Source organism: Malaclemys terrapin, chromosome 1, assembly GCF_027887155.1.
Source record: "Malaclemys terrapin pileata isolate rMalTer1 chromosome 1, rMalTer1.hap1, whole genome shotgun sequence".
In the NCBI taxonomy this organism is placed as follows: Eukaryota; Metazoa; Chordata; order Testudines; family Emydidae; genus Malaclemys; species Malaclemys terrapin.
In genome coordinates, this window is record NC_071505.1 from 298,223,692 (window position 1) to 298,238,486 (window position 14,795).

The 14,795-nt window shown below is 39.1% G+C and overlaps 1 protein-coding gene across 1 annotated transcript in view; it reads left to right on the forward strand.

Annotated features, from left to right (window-relative positions):
• FOXO1 (forkhead box O1) overlaps positions 1–14,170 on the forward strand; it is a 92,233-nt gene extending 78,063 nt beyond the window's left edge. The window contains exons 2-3 of the mRNA XM_054015227.1: positions 8,459–9,815; positions 10,234–14,170. Of these exons, the coding sequence (XP_053871202.1) occupies positions 8,459–9,802 (1,344 nt within the window). The 3' untranslated portion in view covers positions 9,803–9,815; positions 10,234–14,170. The remainder of the gene's footprint in view (positions 1–8,458; positions 9,816–10,233) is intronic.
• The last annotated feature ends 625 nt before the right edge of the window (positions 14,171–14,795 follow it).

Here is a 14,795-nt window from a genome sequence, read left to right on the forward strand (position 1 = left end):
TGATGGTAGCTGTTATAAAGCTTGCACAAAATTTAATTTTAAATCTTAATGTAGGCTGAGTTTTTTTTAATGGAGGGGACTGCCTTTCTATATCTCACAAATGTCTCTAGCGATCATTACTGTGCCTTTACCGCAAATAATTCTGATTGTCCTATGTTACATTCCCTCCAGCACAATCTTATTCTCATTAAAAGTAAAACGATATATTAGCAAATATTCATGTACATAGTGTACAATATATTCATATTACACTCAGTATGAAGCTGGGAATCCTTTTTATACAAAGAGTAGTTATAAAGGTTTAATTTGCACTAATTTGGATGATCTACATAAATCACTATAGAAATAAGTATGACATGATAGCAGGATTATATCCGCATGAGTTTGGAATGGGTGCATTACTGTTTCTTTCTCTGTATTTGCATGCGTGTACATTCTATGTCATTACTGTTATACTTAATACTTATATAATGTTTTACAGTTCTAGCGTGTTTGCATTGATCCTTTCCTCATCCCCTGTGAGACAAATTGGAAAACTGGAGATAGTGAGGTTTCTATGTTACCTGCTCAACGACCCCCAGTGAGTTAGTGGCAGATGTGGAATTAGAAATCTGAAGCTCTTTGTAGTGTGTCAATGTGGATCCTGCTGTAGGTGCACGTGTATGCGAGATCAGTGTTTTGAAGAGCCATGCCCATTGGGGGTTTTCATGCGCTCTCTGCCTCCTTGTATTTCTGTGGGAGGGCCTAATGGACAGGGCAGCTGTGACCCTCAGTTCCTTCTTACTAACCACGGCAGCCACACAGACGCCAGCGAGTGTCCAACCTGCTAGTCTGTAGCCTCAACTACGTCTTCCCAAACTCCTTCAAAACTCTTTTGTTTCATCTATGAAGAACTGCTGCGAATGAATTTGATCTGTCTGGACTAAAAATTAGGTGGTCAGGCTCCCCTACTCTACCATAAGACTTTCTGTATAAGACACCTCAACATGGCAAATGGTGAGAATGTGGGCTCCAAGCCCTGCCTTCCTGTGACAGATTAATCCCACTGAAAAATGAGCTCAGCAGATGCCGGTTTTGTCCAGGAGCGTCCCATATAATGAGTAGATGCTCAGTATGCCTGTTGTTCATAGTGAGAACGTGTAAGTCACAAGATGTGAGGTTGACACAAGGCTGCTGGAACTAGGGGTGATGGCGGCAGCACGCCCTGACTTGAAGTGGTTTCCATTGTATGCAGGGTTTACAATTTGGTTCAATGGCTCTCAGCACAATCACTATAAAAAATTGTTCCAGTGCTACCAAAAACTTAATCTCCTGGAACAATTTATGAGGTTTCTTCACATGGAGAAGAGAAAGTCACCAGAGGTTTGGTACTGGACAAACCAGCTTTGTCTAGCTTCCCATCTGGCAAACATGACACCGAAGTCCAGCATTAGCACTGATACCAGCACCAAAGCAGAACCCACCAGCAGAGAAGACCACACCAGCACCAAACCGATGCTGATATCTCCACTACTGAAGTCCAGGACCAAGAGAGGCCACTGAACACCGAAGCAGAGAATCCAGGTGTCGCTCAGTGCCTTCACACATGGTCAGTCGTCTTAAGGCCTCACGGGAGAGAACTACTAAGCCCCGGGTGGCATGGAGAGCTGGTGATAGAGTGGTCTGCGGGACAGAAAAATGCCTCCAACACCAACCCCAGTGTCAGTGATCCAAGGATGCAGCATCAGCGCCTACACCTGAACCAAGGCTACTTGATATGCTCCTACAAGAACCAGGATTCTGTTTTGATACATAGGCACTTACTGGTACCAGTGAAGATCCTGGTACTGAGAGCACCATATACCTTAGTGCCACCTCAAAAGGAAATCTATTCTTTCCTTTGATCACCAAGGCATATGTACTCACCTCCTTTGAGCAAATAACCCTCTCATCTGAGATCCATAGGTGGTATCACTGAAAGACCCATGGGCTCTCCCTATGGGGCTCTGTTGCTGCTCCATCAGGAATGGCGTCGACTAGCTAATATCAAACAAGTCTGCCGCATCCTTATGGCATGTTGCTGGGGCCTTACAGGATGTATTGGGATTTGCCCTTCACATTCTTCTAGCAGCCGATCTCCAGTGCACTCTAGGAACAGGAAGAGATCACTCTCCCCAGAGACATTCCTGGCCAGGCCAGGCCACTGACGGTTGTGAGGGGAACTGAGGAAGGATTGTGGCTGCCCCACCGTTTATGTACTTGTAAGATACAATGAGGAGGCAGAGGATGCATGCACAGCTCTAATGGCCAGTGCTATTCAAAACACTTCGATCTTATGCACATAAGGTGCACGCGTGGTTATAGTGAGATGCACATTGATAAACACCTTGAACCATAGTTCTTGTCGGGTAAGTTACCTATCTTTCCTACTTCTCAGTCCCATGTTTGCATCATCTTTCAGTAGGGAGAAAATAAAACCAACCTAATTGTACATGTTTCTCTTAAGCTTGTAGGCTTGTCCATATTTATTAATCCGGATATACTGCAGTGGAGATGTTTTCTCAAATGTCCCTTGCTCCACCCAGTTAACAAAAAATATGACTTCAGAGAACAGTTTACTTTGCAAACAATGTGAAATCTAACCAAAAAAAGGGGGGGGGCGGGAAGAGGGGGTATTCTCCCTTTAGAGAAGTCTGGAAAATGAGGAAAGGTATAGTTTTCAGGCATCTGCCAATTAATTTTGGATTGCTTGTTTTTTTAACACATTCGTATCCTTGCCTTAAATTCAGTATATTAGCAGCTGAACTCACTGTGTCACAGGGGAAAGGGGAGGGGAGATTGAGAGATTTTTACCTCATTTTAAAATTAGTTGAAGTAAATTATAGCTGAAAAAATGTGTTCACTGACAGAAACAAATAGCTTCCACGGGTCGTCCTACATTTTATTAGCTGCTATTTGCTAATTACAAAGTCAGTATTGTATTTGTTAATTACAGTTGTACACTTTGACTCTCAAATAAGTAAATAATGGCAAGCACAGTCATAAACCATTGTCTATACTGAAATACAGCAGAGCCAGGTTTATTTATTTATTTATTTATTTCCCCCCAAAGGTCAAATAGAACTGAAGACTTCATTAACTTTCTTTTAGGGTCACAGATATAGAATCAATCCCAAGGAGCACCCCACAGGTGGCAGCAGTCCTACCATATTCATAATTAGCTTTTGATAAAATTCCAGTTCGTATGCTTTGAAATTTAACTCGCATACTTAGCTTTTGCACATAAAATCAGTTTAAATACAATTTGCATTTCATGTCTTTCAAATCAAGTTTAAAGGTTTGACTTCAAATTCAATTTTAAAAAACAGTTTTAAAGTGATCTGCAGCAAAATAGCTATTCATAGGAGCTTGGCTGGTGGTTCAGAAATGAATGCCTCTGAATCTTGACAACCACACTTGCTCATCTTGCTGCCAAGTTCCATTGCTGAAACTATACTTTTATCAGTCATGTTTGTGTCTGGCAAAGGTCTGTAGACACAACATCATTTAACAGCAGTGCATATTTTCACAAGCTTTACCTCTTCAACACTTTTTCCAAGTTAGTAAATCATAGCTTCTTTAATGTCCTGCTGGCTGTGTGAAAAACAGGAATTTATGTAACAAGCTCTGTGCTGCAAACTTTTTCCTGTTAGGAAAATTTTTTTTATTGTTGGCAAAGTTAGGAGACAGCTCTGTTACTCAGAGTGACCTCAAATGTCCTCAGTACAATAATACCAGTTTATAACATTTTTGATGACTAAGGAATTGCAGTAATTTCTTAAATATTTAACACTTTTTTTTTTAGGGAAGGAGGAGTTAAATGTTGCTGCATTTCTATGGCCTAGTGTTTTATGTGTTTGATGCTTTTTTTTATAGTAAACACTATATCTGTGCCAAGATGGAGTATGATTACAAAATGCAATAAAAATGAGCTAGTGCAGGAGGCTTTTAATCAACAGCCTTGCAGAATAATTTTCTTTTAACATTTCTAAATCTGTAATTTTATCAGCCTTTAATTCAGCTACATCTCAAAAGTGGTAACAAAGGACTGAGTTTGTCTGGATTTTCTAGGAGATCCAGATACTTGAAATGATTGACTCTCTGTTGCCACATGGGAGACCTTGGTTGAATATTCTGATCTACAGTGAGTTCAGCCTGTTGCAGGGGCAACAGTGAAATTTATGGTCAACCAAAAAGTGACATTTGGACTGCCAAAGGAGTTGTTTGGCCCTCATTGGCGTATAGCCAGTAGATGAGATGCCAGGTGTGGTAAAGAGAAGGGCATTCAGTCTGGGTCCAGCAAGGTGCTGAGAGCCCTAAACTCCCAGCAAAGATGATAGGTGGTTAAGAGGTACACAGCATCGACAGGCAGTATTATCACTAGCAGGGTTGGGCCCTTATATGAGAATAAAAAATGGTGATCCCCACTGTTCTAACTAGAGTACATATCCTCAGATCAGAGATGAAAGAAGTAGTGTGCCAAAGAAGGGCATATCCCCATTCTAACTATTTCATATTAGAGAGCCTGTTTAAAACGAACAAAAACATCCCCTTCACAATGGAGGGTGGAAATTCTGGCATTAATATTGATATGTATTTTTAATTGGATTACTTTTTACTTTTTAAAAAAACAATTTACACTTTTTTTGTTTCTAAAATTCTTCTAGATTCCCTGCAGCAGTGAGGCGGCTCACGTTTGCAGCAGAGCCTTTGGCAGCTTACTGCTAGCTTTGTTTTGAAATCTTGAAGGTCTTCAGTGTAACTGACCCTGAAAGCATCTCCAGCAGTTAGTGTGGGAGAGGAGTTTGCCACTGCTGACTCGCTGGCAGCATTTTGTACCTCCACCTGCGTGTAGGTCTGTCTCTGCCACCGTTGCATGGAAAAAGAGGGACAGTGTGTCTCTTGAGATGCTCCAAGTTGCTAGAGCCATTGCCAGGAAGGTATTGCTGCCCTTGCTGGCTTCTGTCTTTCTCCTTCAGACAACAAGAAAACAGGCCACCCTCCTTAAACTGTTTTCTTTGGCCCCAGGAGCTGAATAAAAAGAGATTGGCGTTGAAGAGCTGGGACATCAATATTTGCTCTTCTCAACATGTGGCAGAGCCCCCTCCCCACAAAGAGAATTCTCTGACTGGTCCCATAGCAGCTAGAGATTTCAGATGGTTGAGAGACAATACTCAAGTTGCCTTCTGTGGTCTCAACCAAGTCAGCAAGCTAACCTCTTCCATCTGGGTGTTGCTACAGGCAGTGAGATGTACTCATTAGCTGAGTAATGGTAACTTTGAGAAAACGGGGATTGTCTTAATTTCAGAGGACTAAGTGGGCCCAAAGAGACAAAATGTTAACGTGGCGCTGTCAGTGTATAACACTAAGCACTTTAAAATGTCTCAGGGTTTTGAGTACATAGACCTCGGTCTGGTTAGTCTCCTGGCAAACACATTAGAAATGTCACGCCAGAATTTAGAAATGTATTGATTGGAATACACGAGAGAGAGAGAGAGAGAGAGAGAGAATAAAAAACGAAACATAAAGCATTTTGGAGATGAAGTTGTTTGGCTTAACCACTCAGTGTGATTAATTGTGATTAAAAGTTCCTTTTTTAGAGAGACGATACTGGTTATTCTCTTATTTTTGTGAAATAATCCTTTGTGGGGAAGATAGGGTTAGTTCTCCCGTAAAATTTTGAGTTGACCCTGTGACTGGTGGTTACTTTTCCTGCCTTTGACAAACCAGAAACAAGGGGAAAAGAAGAGATAGTAAAGGTGGAGGAATGTGACTTTTTGTTGATGTTCTCCTGTCTCGAGGTGGCTGGTCAGTCACAGGCAGATGCTTTGAGCTGTCAGGCCACTCACGACAGCTCTTGCTCTAGACCCTGGCTTGCTTCCCTGCTGTGGGATATCATCTGGCTGCCTCGGTCAGGTGCCTCTTTCACCAGACCGTCTCAGGCTGGGCAGGGCTGAATGGGCCATCTTATTCCATTGTGCTGGTGCAGTTGAAAAGCTGGGGGAGAGAGAAGATAGGAGGACAGGAAGGAACACACAAGGGAAGGAAGGACAGAGCAGAATCTCACATATATCAATCTGTGGTTCTCGCTGGTCCAGCAGTGGTGGTCAGGTGTCCCAATTGGTGTCTTGAGGTCTGAGTGTCAAAAGGACCCTTGCGGCTCACCAGAGAAGGGCACAATCCCTGGAGTGAAGCGGAGACCTGCCAGCCTTTCCTGAGGAATCCCCAAGGAGTCCATTTTGCCATTTTAATCCCTAAAGTCTCTCTATAAGTACCTCAAAAGGGGGTGATGGGTGGAATAAACCATCTTCTCAGATCTTATTTTGCCCACCAATTAGGCCTAATTTCCAGCACACCAATTTTGATCCATTCTTTTCCAGTTACATTCTCCTGTTTAAAAGTCACGACCGTTCTTGGGTCTGATTGATAGGCCCTCTAATTTGCACTAATCCAGTCTTTCTGCATCTCTTCATACCCTTTCTGTCAATACTCACTGTTGTAGGTGGTGTAACATTTTGAGCTTTTACCCAGTTTCTGGCCATTGAGCTCACAACTGGGGGTAGGCCCGCTTGACCACAATTGTAACAGGGCTGTGGCCCTGCAGCAGCATATGGAGGGGGAAAAAGTCCCTGGGTTGGTCAGGACTGGAGAAAGTGCAGCTGGAGACTTGTCTGTCCTCCACCTATCAATGTCCAGCTGCCAGATGGCCTTAGCATGAGGATGGTCTTTTGGGAATGCGGTCCCCTATTCTTCATGTGGCATCCTCAGTTATTGGGTTCCTACCTGATGCTTCATCCCCACCTTGATCTTGGCTCATGTATTTGAGGAAGAATACCAGGAACATTTAGGTAGACACGCTACCCCTTTCTTACCTTCAGCAGGAATGGGGGCCTTGGGCAAGGCTATGCAAAATTGCTTATCAATGGCATGAGATTTCACAGCCAGACAGAGAACACACTGGATCTCCTGGGGTCAGTGGCTTTTCTGAAGCCATTCATGTCTCAGGAGGTGACTAGAAGCTCCAGTGGCTCTGTTGAAGATTTGAGCAGTCTCTTCTCTTTGCAGAAGTACAGTCATCCTTTAACTCTTGTGCCTTTGGGTATTAGAATGGTTAATTTCATATACTAAAATGTTGAAGGAGAAAAAGATGGTTTTAAGGATGAAGTTTAACTCTCCATGAGTCATGTTTCCTTTCTGCTGTTTGTCTTCCCTCTTGCCTCATTGTTTAGCAATTGCAATTTTTATCTGTTTAACTTGAGACCTTATCCTGAAATTACTTATGCATGTGAATAGACTCTGAGAGTTTAACTACTTGTGTGTGTTTGCAGGTTGGGGCTTACATGATTGTATGGTTGAGGCTGGGTCATGCTTTAGCTTTAAAGTGCTATCCACAACATTGATATTAATAACTCTGGATTTCCTTGTAGTTGCTGTCTTACAGCAATCCCATGTTTCTTGCATAATTTGAGTTTTATTTAAAATAAAGAAATATTACAGAAAAATACATTTTTACAACTTGATTGTAATGAATCCAGTCTCATATGAGGCCCTGCATTTTTAGGCGTTTTTGTAAAGGGTAAATTTTTGAACCGGTGGATAAACTGTTTGTTGTGTTAATACATATTTTGTCACAAAAGTATAATTATTCAAATTTTCTTTGTTTAGCAGTAACCCTCCTGAAGCTGTGATATTACTGCCAGGTAGTATGTGTGATGAGATGGATAGATAGATAGAAATGAAACAGTTGCTCATGTACTGGGTTAAAAAATACGTTTGTTTAATAAAATTGCCTAAATGCAGGCTATGCATTAGCAGGGACTCGTACAATCAAGTTGAGAACCAGTTCTTCAGTGAATTTTTCTTATTTTGGTGTCCTTATCATGTTTCAAATTGATGCCTTTGGCACATGCCAAATTCTTCTTCTTTTTATCATGTCACATACAATTAAACCATATGATAAATTATATGACAAAGCATGGCTAACTCGTTTAAGCCAGTTTTGAACCAATACGTATATTTCTAAACTAGCACCCTTCCAAGCTTTACCATTACACTTATGTTTTCAAACTAAATGAAACATTGAAGGGATTTTTCTTTTCTCCTATGGAGGAGTTAAAATCATGTAAATAAGGATTTCTAGCAGAACCTGCTAGTAGTGCCACTGGCTGTGTTTTAAGGAGATTTGATGCACAAAAATGTTTTGAAATATAGGTTACGTTAAGGGTATTAAGCAAAATATTCCTTTTAAAAAAAAAAAAGATACTGGGTACAGCCATTAAAAGTTTGGTGTTTTGGAAACTTCAGTTTTGTACAGTAATTCAGTCAGTTATTTTTATAGCCTCTTTCACACAAGTAGCGTTAGAATGGCCTGCTCATTTAAGTGTTACATGTTGAGATAAAGAGAACTGGCCCGTTTCTTATCCCATATTTTATCTTTCAGAATTCAATTCGTCATAACCTGTCGCTGCACAGCAAGTTTATCAGGGTGCAGAATGAAGGAACAGGAAAAAGTTCTTGGTGGATGCTCAACCCTGAAGGAGGAAAGAGTGGAAAGTCACCTAGGAGAAGAGCAGCGTCCATGGACAACAACAGCAAGTTCGCGAAAAGCAGAGGAAGAGCTGCCAAGAAAAAGGCAGCCCTTCAGTCAGGCCAAGAAGGAAATGGAGACAGCCCCGGATCACAGTTTTCAAAGTGGCCTGCAAGCCCCAGCTCACACAGTAATGATGACTTTGATAACTGGAGTACCTTTAGACCTAGAACTAGCTCTAATGCTAGTACAATTAGTGGAAGGCTTTCTCCAATCTTGACAGAACAAGATGACCTTGGAGATGGGGATGTGCACTCTATGGTATATCCTTCATCAGCTACCAAAATGGCTTCTACTCTACCCAGCCTTTCAGAGATGAGCAATTCTGAAAATATGGAGAATCTTTTGGATAATCTCAACCTCTTGTCACCTAGTACATCACTGACCGTATCAACCCAGTCTTCACCAGCTACAATGATGCAGCAAACACCAGGTTATTCATTTGCATCACCAACCACAAGTATAGGTTCACCAAATCCAGACTACCGAAAATTTACATATGCTCAAGCTAGCATGAACTCTTTGCCCCAGATGCCTATGCAAACTCTTCAAGACAGTAAATCAAGCTATGGAACGATCAGCCAATATAACTGTCCTGCAGGACTCCTGAAGGAGTTACTAACTTCTGATTCTCCGCCGCACAATGATATCTTGACATCAGTAGATACTGGTGTTTCTCAACCTAGTGGTAGAGTATTGGGCCAAAATGTGCTGATGGTCACAGATTCAGTGATGTCAACATATGGTAACCAACCATCCCACAACAAAATGATGACTCCCAGTGCCCACCCACACCAAGGACGTAATCAGCCAACAGTTGCAGTTAATGGTCGTGCCTTGTCACACACAGTGAACACCATGTCACATACTTCAGGTTTAAATCGTTTGTCCACGGTGAAAACTTCATTACAAGTGCCTATGAGTCACCCAATGCATATGAATACAATGAACCCTTATGCTGCTGTTAACAGTTGCAATGGCTATGGAAGAGTGGGAATTGTTTCTCTCCATCAGGAGAAGCTTCCCAGTGACTTAGATGACATGTTAATTGAACGGTTGGACTGTGACATGGAGTCAATTATTCGTAATGACCTTATGGATGGAGAAACATTAGATTTTAACTTTGACAGTGTGTTGCCTAACCAAAGTTTTCCACACAGTGTAAAGACTACCACACACAGCTGGGTGTCGGGCTAGGAGTTAGTGCAAGGTAAATTCTCATACTATTTTAAAAATAATAATCTGAAAATGAGTTTAAAGGAAAAGTACAGGCTTTAACAGATTTGGAAATGCTTAAAGCTTTAATGGTTTCCAGTGTCATGTGCCTGCATCTACCATCACTTTGTTGTCTAACTTGCTAGCTTTTTTAATGGGTTGCAAATGACATTAGACTTATACATATGCAATGAGGATACCAAATACAGACTTCTAGCATTTATTTGGACAGGTAGAGTAGTAGTTTTGGACATCTAGCCAGTAGTAGTAAAATAAATAAATATATAAAATAACAAAGTGGTAGTTTTCATTATTGTCTGACTTAGAGCTATTTGGAGCACGTATTCTATATCTTTTTTGTGAAGATGTCTTTTGTATTTTGTTTCATTGTGTTTTTTCTGTTTTTTTCCTAGGCTACAGTTTAAAGCTCTTCAGACTTGTCTGACAACAGGAACTGAGAAAAGTAGTCCAAAGATGTCCTTCGCCCTTCTTTTAGTTTTCTTGATAAAACTGTTCTCATTTTTTCCTTTTGTCAGAATTGGCAGCAAACAGACTTTTCCTGTACAGGATGTTTGCCCAGTGTTTGCAGGTTATGTGCTGCTGTAGATAAGAACTGTGCCATTGGAAATTTCATTACTCTGAAGTGCCAAATTCACTACACCATATAATCACAGAAAATACTTTTGCATCATGTTGTACTTTTGGTTTTTGTACAGTATGAGCTGTAGATGGAGAATTGTTTTTTTTAAAATATCTGTTTGGTCCAAAAAAACTATAAACTTTTTGTAATACTGTGGTGGTCTCATGCCCTAAGTAAGTTTAACTTTTATTGAAGTTAACATCTGCTGAACTGATGATTTGAGATAAATGTGGACTTTGTTTTGCAGCTGTATGAGCTGCCTTGTATTTGTTAAAATTGATACACATTTCATATGAGAAAAGAGAGGCCTGGTAAATAAGATCCAGCTAAGCTCATTGAATAGTCAAATGTTCAAAACAAACAATAGATTAAATGGCAATTGGTATGTTACTGATATTTTTATTATGTAAATTTATGCAAAGATATTTGTGGATCTGATTTCCAGATTAATGAATGTTATTGTTGGACTTGAGAGAATATTTGAAATAGTTATAAAGCTATTTTGTTCTTATAATTAAAGTCTACTTTGCTATATAGCCTACCTAAAAATTTACAGAATCTAAAATCTGGCAGCGTTCATAACCTTCATTTATACAGTATTTTAACTGGATGAAGTGAACATTTTTAGATATGTGCTTAGCACCTTAGAGTGCTACTAAAGAAAGAGAAAAGCTTAATGAGTACCTTGAATACAAAACATTTCTGTCCCATATTTTTTGGCAGAAGAGTGATGTGTATAGACAGACACTTTCCGTTTCATGTTTAGGAAATATTTAATCGGTTTTGTATATGCATTTTTAGAAACTTCATCAGCTTCTATTACCATTTTAACCCTGACTACCACAAAGTGTTAAGTATTCATTGTTAGATGCTTGTACAGTGCTTCATGTTGTATTTATTTCATGGAGGTCTCATAATGTTTGTGGACTCAAAAGCAGGATCTTTGTTTTAAGAACGTTCACATTTTGATAAAGTAAATGACAGAATTTCCATTTGTATTTAGCATTAGTTTTAGGGTCTGTCAGCATTTTTATCATCACACCCTATTTTAGGGGGGTTGAAAGTGCTACTATAAAACTACATGAGGGATAAAACGTCCATTATATAACATTTCAGGGAAGGACATATTTGTTCTCCATTTCTGGGAGTGGGGAAGATTAGTGAAATAGCAAAGTTACAGAAACACAGGAGTTTTAAGGAGAAGGGATAGCTTTAGTTACTAAGGCTTTGGTCCTGCAAACCTTTACCTTTAGGTGATTAGGCCCATTGACAGCTATTTGAGGGTTTCCAGGATTGGGCCTTTACTTGGTAAATATTTGCTTTATTTACATAGTTAAATTGTGTTTTGAGGGATGAATGGGAAGGTAAGCCTGCCTGCCTGCCACTGATTACTGCACATCGTTTATATTAAAAAAACCAAAAACAAACCAAAAAACTGAGGATTTTTATTTTGCACTTACAATATTTGCAAATTTTACAATCGTTCCAGGGATGGAAATGAATTTTTCTGCTGTACTATTTTCAAGTGATCCATAACTGGAAAGTGATTATAATCCCATTTTAGCTCCCATCTTCTCCATGATCATTTGTGGGACGTGCCAGGAGAGAGAAGATTAACAAAACATAACAAAGTCTATGATATTAATTACAGTGTTTGCTCAGTGCTGGCAGTTCACTAAAACAGCCTGCATTTGTCTAATATCTTCCCTATCAAATTAATGATACCTGAAATGTGACCACAGCTCTTGGCCATGGCATGAGCAGAAGACTCCGTGGGACCAGTTTCAAAAGAGCCTCCTTTTTGGTGCATGTGCAAAATTTTTGCTCTCCAATGGCAATTGACTAGAGTAAGTGAAGTACTTACATATAATTATTTGACCTTTGTGCCAATTTTGTGTGCAAAAAGAGAGACCCTTTGAAATTTGACCCTCTGGCGCAGGAGCTGAACATGCTACGTTTAACAATTTACCTCTTATAATTTTATTGCTACTGTATAACTTACAAATATATTCTTTCTTTTATAGCTATGATGAACTTGAATGCAACCGTTCCTTAATTAAAATAGGCTGCAGGAAGTCCTGTTTGATTATTATCAGAATAGATACTTATAGATGTTGGGAATTTTGGTTCTGCATTTTCTTTTTATTTTGTTTGTGTGTCAAAGTTCTAATATTTTTGCTTGTAACTGTGGGATACTGTGAAATCTAATGAAGGGTAGGTTGTCTGTCTTGAAAGCAAACATTATGTGACCTCTAGTAATAAATTCTTTTAAGTAAAAGTACCGAACTTTTGGAGTAAATTAGTTTGTCAGAATTATTGTAAATGATTGCTTTGTGAATTGTGCAGATGATCTTACCTATGCAGCTTTGGTTTTGACTTTTCTCTGGTTTGTACTGTTTTTAAAAGTATATTGTATTATAGAGCTGTTCAGATATTTTAAATATAAAGATGTATTGTTTCCATAATATAGCTATATGATATGTGTTTAGGTAGTAGATGCATTAATTGGAAAGCTCTGCTTGGATAAACTGACAAATTGCCTACATTTATAAGCAAAAGTTGTACTGCTTATTATTGGCTTAAGTCAACAGAGCATCCCTAAGAAGAGGAGAGAACTTAAAATTGGACCAATTCTAAAATAGTATAAAATTTGCACTTGTTAAACCACTGGATGTATGTTAGTACTTTTTTATTTTTTTACTGATTTGAAGTTCATATTTTCATTATGAAATTGCTAGGATTCTTAATTTATAACTGATTTTAGATAAGATGTTGTCATGTTTTTTTGTAATCATTACGTAAAAATGCAGCGTGGTTTATGCAAACAAACAAAAAAACTTGGCATTAAAACTAGCCTCCTTTTTGAGGGTTGTTCCACAAACCAGCAATATCACCAGAGAATGGCTTGTAAATATGGCTAATTTTACTCGTGGGTGGTGTAACAGCACTTCTGTGTTCCACTGCTCTTATTCAGTAACATCGCAGAATTAAAGTTCATAATTGGATATTTTCAGAGAAGTGCCTGATGTACCTACAGACACAAGAACAATCCTTTACTGTTATTGTATAAAGCCATAAATGTATATAAATTATGTTAAAAAGGTTTTGTGTCCTTTCTTGTATACTGGAAATGAGATTTGTACCAGGATTCTACTTGTGATTAGCAGTTATCCTATTCAAACACTCTAATAATTACATTCCTTACTGCCTAATATTTTCAATAATGATAATCCCATTTTGACAATCTTGTTGGCATTAGCAACTTTATGTGGAAAAATACCTCATGGTACCAAGTCTTGGAGTTCAGCAAGATGATACCATATTAATAAGCAAACACTAACTGCAAAATAGTTAACAGATTTTCCAGTACTTCATGTAAGGGGAATTATCTTTCGGAATTTCTTCTGGAATTGGAACTGTATCAGGTACAGTAACTTAATAGGGCTGTGTTAAGTATTTTATCACAACATATTGTGATAAAACTAACTTGTTTATAACTCTTTGGGACTAAACACAAGAAGAATCCATGCCTGAATTGACAAGATATATTGTGTAGAGAGACTTGGTTGCTGGAAGCTGCTTTACACAGCTCAAGCGTTGTTGCCATTGGTTCAACAAGCCTCGTTCAGAGAAAATTGCAAAAATTCCTGAAATCCCTTCAGAATGCATATTTGTAAGTATAAGCTTTTAATAAAATTGCTATGACATGAGATGATGATTAATGTACTAGAACATTATGTAATACATTTAGAAAATGTGAAACAAAAACTTACATAAAACCACAGGAAGGAATTACTCTTAAATTAGCACGTTACAGATTAGATCCTAAAATCATGGGAGGGGGTCTGAGTGGGGTGGCAGCAGAACCTTTTTTAAAAAAAATGGAACACGATCTAATTTGAGGGTACTTAATCCAGAAATAACCCACGTGGCTGAATAAATTCTGAAATGGAAGAGGAGGTGTTTGTAGCAATTTTCTGAAGCCAAAGATCTCAAGTTTATTAGCCTGGGACATGGTGGTTCCAGGTGAACAGCTTCAAATCTCTGCTATGCTTAAATGTTTGTTTATTCAAATTTCCCTCCTGAAGAATTAAAAAAAAAAAAAAAAAAAACTATTGACCCTGTTTTTCCCTACTCTTATCTCTCCCTCTCCTTCCTCTTCATTTCCATCTTTTCACTTCTCCCCATCCCCACAGGTCAGAAATGCTTTGATAAACTTCTTCCACTTCATATGTACCTCTGTTGAGTTAATCATCTTCCGCTGATACAATCTCCCACAGTTGACCTTGACACATTGTGGTTCTTTGGGGGTTCATCCAGACAAGTAAGGGGTTG